Source organism: Hippocampus bargibanti, linkage group LG10, assembly GCF_051943395.1.
Source record: "Hippocampus bargibanti isolate YZ-2025 linkage group LG10, ASM5194339v1, whole genome shotgun sequence".
NCBI lineage: Eukaryota > Metazoa > Chordata > Actinopteri > Syngnathiformes > Syngnathidae > Hippocampus > Hippocampus bargibanti.
Window position 1 is genome coordinate 4,514,639 of NC_142743.1, and position 10,362 is coordinate 4,525,000.

At 45.7% G+C, this 10,362-nt stretch overlaps 1 protein-coding gene across 1 annotated transcript in view; it reads left to right on the plus strand.

Moving 5' to 3' along the window:
* Positions 1–10,362, plus strand: part of myo15ab (myosin XVAb) — a 45,976-nt gene that overhangs the window by 22,882 nt on the left and 12,732 nt on the right. The window contains exons 33-45 of the mRNA XM_089006419.1: positions 104–136; positions 493–574; positions 668–798; positions 5,194–5,289; positions 6,671–6,799; positions 6,882–6,988; positions 7,073–7,248; positions 7,451–7,523; positions 7,637–7,828; positions 8,381–8,448; positions 8,507–8,580; positions 9,164–9,266; positions 9,356–9,633. Of these exons, the coding sequence (XP_088862545.1) occupies positions 104–136; positions 493–574; positions 668–798; positions 5,194–5,289; positions 6,671–6,799; positions 6,882–6,988; positions 7,073–7,248; positions 7,451–7,523; positions 7,637–7,828; positions 8,381–8,448; positions 8,507–8,580; positions 9,164–9,266; positions 9,356–9,633 (1,542 nt within the window). The remainder of the gene's footprint in view (positions 1–103; positions 137–492; positions 575–667; positions 799–5,193; positions 5,290–6,670; positions 6,800–6,881; positions 6,989–7,072; positions 7,249–7,450; positions 7,524–7,636; positions 7,829–8,380; positions 8,449–8,506; positions 8,581–9,163; positions 9,267–9,355; positions 9,634–10,362) is intronic.

A 10,362-nucleotide genomic window follows, 5' to 3' on the forward strand; every position in this document is an offset into this window, starting at 1 on the left:
GCTAAGAATGGGACTGTCACATTTGGATTTGACAAAGTGACAAATATTTTCTTCATTGGTAAACCACGTTATGGAACTTTGCCTTGTGTTGTATCTTTGTCAGATGGTGCTGGAGCCGGCCAGGAAGGCTGAAGAGGTGAGTGAGGAAGATGAGGAGGAAGGTGCTCATATGTGGGAAAAAATGGGTACGCGTGTGTGTGTGTGTGTGCGTGTGTGTGTGTGTGTGTGTGTGTGTGTGTGTGTGTGTGTGTGTGTGTGTGTGTGTGTGTGTGTGGTTTTGTGTGTGTGTGTTTTTGTGTGTGTGTGTGTTCAGAAAGTGTGTTACCCGGACCTCACAAAAACGTTGAAACAGGAATACGTGTTAATGTGTGTGTGAGTGTGTGTGTGTGTGTGTGTGTGTGTGTGCGTGCGTGCGTGCGTGTGTGTGTGTGTGTGTGTGTGTGTGTGTGTGTGTGTGTGTGTGTGTGTGTGTGTGTGTGCGTGCTTGTGTAGGACCGCATCAAGCGAGAAGTGGTGAACGTGACTGCGCTGCCCATCCACGCTGAGTTGGCGGCGCTGCTTCAGGCAGTTTCAGGTGCGTACGGGGACATCGCTATAAATAAACACATGCCGTTCATGCGTGTGTGTAAAAGTACAAGTGCGTGTGTGTTTGTGTGCGCGTTCCCAGGTGGTACGGAAGTGCACTCGGACTGTCTGGCGCTGGTCGAGGCTCCCAAAGTTCAGGTTGAACCACAGTTGACCTTGCCCCTGGACATCAACGAATACCACATGACTCATTACGTCCGCGACATATTTAGGGTGAGCACACGCGCACCTGAGGAGGAGGCCACCTTGATAGCATGGATGAGTATACTGTATATATATATATATATATATATATATATATATATATATATATATATATATATATATATATATATATATATATATATAAGGAAGAGTGTTGCATGACATTTAGGAAGGAGGTAAGACAAGCACTGGGTGGATAGAAAGAGTACTTTGAAGAATTGATGAATGAGGAAAATGAGAAGGAACAAAGAGTAGAAGACGTGACTGTTGTGGACCAAGACGTAGCAAGCATTAGCAAGGATGAAGTGAGGAGGGCGCTGAAGAGGATGAAGGGGGGAAAGACACTCGGGCCTGATGATTTACCAATCGAGGTATGGAAGTGTCTAGGAGAGGTGGAGGTGGTGTTCCTGACTGGGTTATTCAACAAGATCTTAGATGGTAAACAGATGCCTGAAGAATGGAGATGAAGTGTACTCGTGCCCATTTTTAAGAACATAGGAGATGTGCAGAGTTGTACTAATTACAGAGGAATTAAGTTGATGAGCCATACAATGAAACTCTGGGAAAGAGTAGTTGAAGCTAGATGAAGAGCAGAAGTGAAAATTTGTGAGCAGCAGTATGGCTTCATGCCAAAACAGAGTACGACAGATGCAGTGTTTGCTTTAAGAATGCTGATAGAGAACTAGAGAGAAGGTCAGAAGGAATTGCATTGTGTCTTTGTAGATCTGGAGAAAGCGTATGACAGGGTGCCCAGAGAAGAGCTGTGGCATTCCATGAGGAAGTCTGGAGTGACGGAAAAGTATGTCAGAGCGGTGCAAGACATGTATCATGACTGTAAGACAGTTGTGAGATGCGCTGTCGGTATGACTGGGGAATTCAAGGTTGAGGTGGGACTCCACCAGGGGTCAGCTCTGAGCCCCTTCTTGTTTGCTATGGTGATGGACAGGCTGACAGATAATGTTAGACAAGAATCTCCTTGGACCATGATGTTTGCAGATGACATTGTGATCTGTAGCGAGAACTGGGAACAGGTGGCGGAGAAACTAGAGATGTGGAGATATGCCCTGGAAAGGAGAGGAATTAAGATCAGTAGCAGCAAGACGGAATATATGTGTGTGAATGAGAGGGATCCAAGTGCAAGAGTGATGCTACAGGGAGAATAGATAAAGAAGGTGGAGCATTTTAAGTATTTGGGGTCAACTGTCTAGAGCAATGGAGAGTGTGGAAAAGAGGTGAAGAAGCGTGTCCAGGCAGGCTGGAGCGGATGGAGAAAAATGTCAGGTGTGATGTGTGATAGAAGGGTTTCAGCGAGGATGAAAGGAAAAGTGTATAAAACCGTGGTGAGACCAGCTATGATATATATATATATAGTAAAGTCTCGTTATTTCGATATTCTCGGGAGTTAACAAAAGCCGCCAAAAGAGGGCATCCAAGCGCCATATAAGAAACGGAGCTGGTCATGAGCTCGCCATTTTGTGCCTCTTTTTTTGGGGGGTGAGAGATGTTCCCCCAATGTTGCCTCAAAATGGCACATATAATTCTTTAATCAATTGCAAACATGTATGCTTTCCTCTACAGAACTACAGTGTATTTGAATCATATTCATAACTGGATGTGTAACAAGAAAGCATATTATCCGAATCTGAAGCCATTGTTAGGATTCACAAGCAATGCAAGACGTCTTGGCGTGAAGTCATTTTTATTGGTGTTTTGCATTTGAATAAAAAGTGACATCGGTTGTCCTTTAATACACAGTATGGAATGTATGGTAATTTTTAAAATCATCACGCTTCAGCAGACAAAACAAGAAACATTGTTGCAAAAAACGATTGCATTCATATACAGTACAGTGGGCATGTACATAACACAACAGGGAAACTTCAACGCTTACATCTTACTGTATTATGTATGCAATTGAAAAAAGTCATCAATCTTCTTCTGCTTCCCATTTTTACGTTTTAACACACACACTTCAATCTCGTCTGCTACACACGAGCTAGCGCAGGGGTGGGCAAACTTTTTGACTCGCGGGCCGCATTGGGTTCTAAAATTTGACAGAGGGGCCGGCATTTGGAGGGAGTGTTTGGGCCGGAAATACTCTGAACAAGTTATGTCCATAATTTATAAAATCACTTCAAATGACTTCGACTGAGCGTATTTTACAAAGATTCCACAGCATATAGCTATAGTTTACGTTTTAAGACTTGCGCTGAATATTCATGAAGTCTTGTTTTCGAGTTGATGACGATCCTCATGTGACGTCACGTTTGGACCGCCCCTGACAGAGAAAGCGACATACAATGCATTTTGGGTACTTTGTTTGGTCTGAAAACTTCGTGTTGATCCGTGTTGATGGCGAAATTAGAAGGAAAACACATAAATAACGCCATGGTGAATCGTTGTGTGTTGCACCAAGACAACTACAGTAAAGTCTCGTTATATCGATATCGGATATATCGATAGTCCCGGTTATATCGATACTATTTCTATGCACGCACGGAGAAAATTACATGCAAACAGGGTCGGATATATCGATAGTCCCGGTTATATCGATATTTTTTCGGACTCCCTTGAGTATCGATATAACGAGACTTTACTGTATTTGATATTCGCTGACACAAATTCCCAGCTGACAAATCAGCCCATTTCCAACGGAGCTTGGGCGCAATCTTCTGCATTTTCTGGGTGCTACATTTCTGTCCTTGACGGCTCGAATTGATATGGGAGGACTCCTTGAATCAATTGCAAACATTTATGCTTTCTTCTTCAGAACTATTTGAATCATATTCATAACTGGATGAGTAACAAGAAAACATCTTCTCCGAATCTGAAGCCATTGTTTTGATGCTCGAGCAAGGCAAGACGTCTTGGCGTGACGTCACGAACAGGGGGGTGGGACCTTCTGAAACTGACCATTTCCGGAATCATTTTGAAGTCATTTTTATTGGTGTTTTTCATTTAACTAAAAATATCAGCCTGCCTGATTTGGGTATTTTTGATGCTATAAAACGTTTTTTCTGATGTCAGTGGGAAACACTAAGAACACTACACCCGATTTATTAACTGTCTTTCTAATGTGAAAAATATCCCTGATCAGTTAATAAATTTGTCTCAAGGAATACTTACATTTACATACTATTTCGCAGATACTTGGAGGAGGAAATGGAAATAGATTAAAATAACATATGCACTGTGATTTATCAAGATTGCGTCTGTTTTTAATAATTTCCATCGAAGGGGCAAATTAAAGAAATCAACATTTATTGAAAAATGGAATCACTTTCAACATTGAAAACATATTATTACACAACGAAATATTCAAGCTCAATAATACCTACTTCTGTTGCATTCCGCCAAATCATCGATGGTTTGTCCTGACCGCGCGCTCAACAAACTCCTCACTGACGCCCTCGCCTTCACGCGCAAACAGTACACGTGTATCGTCGCCGAGCACACAAACATAGACTACCTGCAGTTGAAATTTGCATACTCGGCACGGCAGCCAATCAGAAGCCTGCTTCTTTCTTCCGGACTTTCGCAAGCGTCATAAAGTCGTGAAATTGCATGTTATTTTCCAAAATAGATGCTCAGAACTTCAGCCCAGAAGAAAGATTCAAAAGAAGCTAACAACATATGTGACGCTACAAAACGTAAATTTACATTAAACCATGACTGTAAAGTGTACGTGAGACTTATGAAAGGGGCTTAGTGGCTCATAGGAAGCAATGCAAACGTTGCATTGTGCACCACAATGACAATTGACTACTGCAGCAAAATCTACCGCCATGTACATTTACCGTAAATTAAGCAAGGTCGCATTTGTAACAGGTGCATTCTTGATTTAAAAAAAAACTTTATACTATGTGACAATGTTTTTTAATGTGATTAGTTGTCTCATTGTGCTTCAAGTTGTGAAACTTTTCAGTTATCTGCCCTGTTGTTCGCTAACTTTTTGTCATGAGTTTTAGACACTGTACTATAATTTGGGCAAATTCGGCGGGCCGGATCAAAAAGCCTAACGGGCCGTATGTGGCCCGCGGGCCGGAGTTTGCCGATGCTGAGCTAGCGTCTGAAAATGGAAATGGCTCTGCGACACGGGAGCTGGTCATGTAACAAACTCACGTGACCAAGTCGACCAATGGCACGACCGATGGCACGACCGATGGCGCGACCGATGGAGCAACCGATGGCGTGTATCGATATAAACATAGCAAAATGGCCGGCGGGAGATGAAAAAAAGCACCGTAGTAACCGGATTATCGTAAAAACCACGAATCGTACTAAACGGAACTAATTATACATAAAAAGGCTAGAAATCGTGTCGTAATAAGCAGTATTATCAATATAAACGATATCGATATAACGCGACTTTACTGTATATATATTTTTTTTCTTTTCTTTTAGGACCCATGCTTTGGGATGCTGACAGACCCCTTGGAGGACTCGCTGACCCGGTTGCATCACAACTTCAAGCAAGAAGCCCTCGACATCTTTGTCCTGGTACGTCAACCATTGCAATAGACGATTCCCAGTGGCATGCACACACAAAAGTGACTCGAGTCGCAAAATTACATACAAAAATTTACGGGAGCAAAAACAGTCACCTGAGCAAATAACGCTCTCACAAATCTACAACAAATCAACAGCTTAGCCTCCAAACAAACAGGCTTTATGTCAGGCTAAGCGATGCTAACCACCCACCTGACAGTCAAAACTAAGGTGCACACCTTACTGAAAAAAAGTGTCGTCCGTTTGGTCCTAATTGTGATGTAGAGGTTTGACGCGCTGTCTACATTCCTAACTATATTTTTTGTCAACGTCCCTTCCATTGGGCAAAAGAAAAGGCATGTCTATCTTCTTCTTTTCCTTTGGGCTTTTCCCTTCAGGGGTGGCCACAGCGAATCTGTGTCCTCCTTCTAACCCGGTTTTGTGCCTCCTCTTCCCTCACACCAGCGATCTTCAAGTCCTCTTTGATAACATCCATAAACCTCCTCTTTGGTTTTTCTCTGGGACTCCTGCCTGGCAGTTCAAGGCTCAGCATCCTTCTCCCGATATAGTCACTCTCTGTCCTCTGGACATGTCCAAACCATCTCAGTCTGGCTTCTCTGACCTTCTCTCCAAAGCCCCTAATATGAGTTGTCCCTCTGATGTACTCATTCCTGATCCTATCCAATATGGTCACTCCCAAAGAAAACCTCAACATCTTCAGCTCTGCTACCTCCAGCTCTGCTTCCTGTCTTTTCTTCAGTGGTAGTGTCTCCAGTCTAAACATATATTGAGTCTTGCAGCGGCTGATCTTAATTCCTCTCCTTTCCAGGGCATACCTCCACATCTCTAGTTTCTTCCCCACCTGTTCCCTGTTCTCGGCATGTCTATCATACAAAAAAAATGAGCGTTCACCGGGCAAAACCCATATTGCTTCTTGTTGATGACGAGAACACAGACCCATTTAAACTTGAGTATTGGAATATTCCCCCCGCCTACTTTGACACGCCCAAGTTAGAATCGCCAATCATTCAATCAAAACAAATACATAGGCAATAATCAACCTTATCAAACACAAATGAAATATTATTCCTCCTCATAATAATAGCAATAATAGCAATTAATTGTTAAAAAAAAATAACATTGAGCTCATTGAATATGTACAAAGTCATGACTTAAACTCAATAAATAAAATTCTAATCATCCATTTGGCTCTTACACTAACTTCCAACTTGTAAAAACACCAACCGGTTTGACCTCAAAGTGCTAATGCCTCCCTGATGAGACAACTAACAAACTACGCACAACTGTAACGGGTGTGTATTCGGCGCCACAGACTGACAAACAGACACTAGCTAACAGGTTGATGAGTCGATACAAGGGGTTTCTGTGTCAGATACTACGTTTCATGGGTGACCCGGAACTGAACGGCGCTCAGGAGAACCTCTTCGGCAACTACATCATCCAGACAGGTCTAGCCAACGTTGAGATCCAAGATGAGATTTTTGCTCAAGTGGCCAATCAGGTACAGAGGACGTTCGCCAAAATCCAGGGAAGGCGGACGTCGACTCCCGATGAGGCCATGGTGTCATTTTGTCCTCTCACAGGTTTGGAGAAATCCCAACGTGCTGAACTGCGAGCGAGGGTGGCTTCTCATGGCCTCGTGTCTGGGCGCCTTCTCACCTTCCCCAAGGCTGGTCAAGCACTTGCTCAAGTCAGTCCGGTGGGGACACATGATGATGGAATCATCGAGTTGTTGTTTTCCACATAGCTGTGTATGCTCGGCTCCCGTTGTCAGGTTCGTGTCAGACCACGGACCGCAGGGCTACAACTCGGTGTGTCAGCATGCTTTGCTGCAGTCCATGCAGCGCTCCGGCAGGCCAGAGTCCATGCGAACCTACCCGCCGTGTCTGCTGGAGTGGACCGCCAACCGCAAGAGAGCGCACGCCCTGCTCCAAGTGCACTGCTTTGATGGTACTGGGCCGCAACACTTGACCGTTTACTTGCGCTTGGAACACACTCTCGGAGGGATGGACTCACCGAGTGATCTCGTCAGCGAGCTGGCTGTATGATTTTTTGAAGTTGTTTTATCGGGTGAAGAGCTGAGCCCATCATGATATAAAAACCGTGAGATGGTGAGTTTGTTAGCTGTGTTTCTGCTTGTCTGTGCTTCCAGGGGTGTCAGTCCTGTGTCCTGTGCACTCTTGGAGTACCGGCGAGAACACAGCCAAAGACATCTTGCAACACAGGTACCGGAAAAAGAGTCGGTTTCATTCAAGCCTCGGCAAGTGTGTCGTATGTGGTCGTACTGCCGCATAGTGAGTTGGTAAGGAAGGTCACGCTTGCTTCCGCGTGTTGTCAGGGGCGTGGCTGAGGGCCGTCGCGGCTGGTCCGTTCTCTTGAAGGAGTCGGCGCAGCGGGTGGAGCTGGAAGGATCGGACTATGTCCTGGACCTGATGTCGGATATGGAGTTGCCCACTCAATTCCCCAAGCTCAGCAGCTACTTTGTCATTTCTTCGCAGGAACCGGGACGCCTACGGGCCAATGCCGGCATGTGAGAGACGCTCGCTGGTTTGGTTGGCTGGCTAGTCATCTGCGCTCAGTTGGTTCACTTAGTTTGTTCGTTAATTCCTTGTCTGGTGTTTGGTCACTGACTTGGTCAAGAGTTGGCAACCGCGTGAGTTGGTTGGGAGGTTGGTTAATTGGTTAGTTATTCAGTGGGTTCGTTAACCTCCAACACCTTCTGGTTTGGCGGCTAATTAGCACTTAGCAGATTGGTTTGCCAGTTGGTTGATTTGTTTGTCACGCGCTATGTTGATTGGCAGTTAGTTAGTTAGTTAGTTAGTTAGTTAGTTAGTTAGTTAGTTAGTTAGTTAGTTAGTTAGTTAGTTAGTTAGTTAGTTGGGACAGGAGATAAGATGGTCAATTGACCGGTCTATTAAGGGTTGTTTTTTTTGAAGATGATCATTTAGTTTTTACCGCTGTATATACATGTAGCTAAGTTAGCTGTTAGCACAACCATAAACAAACCAGTTTTTCCGTTGTATGGCACATTGATGAAGATTTTTGAATATGTGTTTTTTCTTCATGCTGTTCTCTATCATAGAAGTCTGCTGGGTGGTGGCTTTGACAGCAACGATAAATTCCTAGCCCGCAAGAGCTTTGCAAGCCAGGGTAAGCGCGCAAACGCATGCACGTTCAAATGAAGGTTTGATGGTCTCTTTCTCCTTAGACTCAGATCATCATCGAGGAATGGATCGCTTTTTGGATCGCCTGTTTGACCCAGTACTGTCTGGCGGTAGCACGGTAAGTTCCCTATGCAGCACAGTTACACAAACCCAGACCGAAAAGCTTTTTCGGGTGAACGCGCAGCCAGTTTTGTAACTCCCACTCACTTTGAAATCCCCACACTCAAAACGGGGCACTACAAACCGCGGCCGACATCCTGCGCTCACTATCGGATGTTGGCGACAGGAATTAACATGTATCAGATGTGTCGGACAGAGCTCACGGGCCGATCACGTTTCCCAGTTAGCGTGGCTGGCGCAGGCACCAGATAGCTATGGTGATTTCACCAGGCCCGGGCGGCGGCCGCAGCGGATCCGCTTACCTGGCCGGCAACTGACACTTTCCTGACGAAGGCTGTGCGCACTGCTTCACTGCTTCACTGCATGAATGCTTTGATTGAAGACAGACAAAAATGGGTCGCTTATTTACTTTGTCATGTTGGCAAGATTTCATACAGACGACTTTGGTTTGTGAGCAGGATACCACGGACGTGTACAGGTTTTGTACAAGATAGCGGCTTGCGGATAGTCCAAGCTAGTGAAAATGCTAGCTTGGGAGGAAAAACATCTTTTCACTAAGCCATTTTGTGGGTCCCCGACAGGAAACGTACTCGGCCGCACCGCTCTCCAGCAGGTTGAAGGGACGCGGAGGAGTCGGGTGGCGATACCAGGGTCCTTTGGACGGCCCCCCGCCTCCACTTGGTGGTCGGAGCACCTCACAAAATTAATCAAAGTAAACACCACCGCATTCTTACAAAAAGTGTGTTAGACACAAATATATTTGTGTCCTGCAGCTGTGCTCGTGCTTCCCGTTTGGGGTGCCATGTCGCTTCCCGTTGCCACCGTGGCCTCCCGGACAGAGGCCCCGTCACGCCCCCCGAACCCACCCATCGTCAGCGCCCCCGGCAGCCCTCTGCTTCAGTGCCCCCGCAGCCCGTACGCCAGTGACATCCCGCCCAGCCCGTACGCCAACTTCATGCCGTCCAGTTCGTACCCTCCCACGTCCGACTCCCGGCCGGACCCTCAGACCGTCGACTCCCAAACCGCCTCACCACCCTGGGCTAAAGTGCAGGTTGCTGCAATAGACACCACTCTGCTCTGATCACGAGTTGCCTTGCAGATTTTGCACTTCAGACAAATTCAAAATATGAAAGGGAGACCTCTTTCAGATGTCCGTGCTCAAATCACAATCCTCTTTATTGCCAAGTATATAGAAGACACAAGGAATTTGTTTCCGCTAGAACACGCTCCACGACTATCATCATAAAAAAATTGCAAAGAGGGACTATACAGTTGTATTTGGGTTAATGTTTAAAGAGTTAATGGCTTAGGGGAAGAAGCTGTTGAAATGTCTGCTGGATTTGGTAACACCTGCCTGAGGGGAGTCCCTGGAAAAGGTGGTGGGCAGGGTACGGAGGGTCCAGTAGGATTTTCCGCGCCCTTGTTTTGGATTCTTGTAGTGTGCAAGTCCTCGAGAGTGGCTTGTGGCCAATGATTTTTTTTTCCACCGTCCTGTCTGGAAAAGGTGGTGGGCAGGGTGCGGATGGTCCAGTAGGATTTTCCGCGCCCTTGTTTGGATTCTTGCAGTGTGCAAATCCTCGAGAGTGGGTAGGGCAGTGCCAATGATTTTTTTCTGCAATCCTAACTGTCCGTTGAAGTCGTATTTTGTCCATTTTTATGGCGGCCGCGAACCAAACGGTGATGGAAGAACACAGGATGGATTCGATGACAGCCATGTAGAAATGTTGTAGCACCTCCTGTGGCAGGCCGGGCTTCTTGAGCAGCGCCAGGAAGGACATCC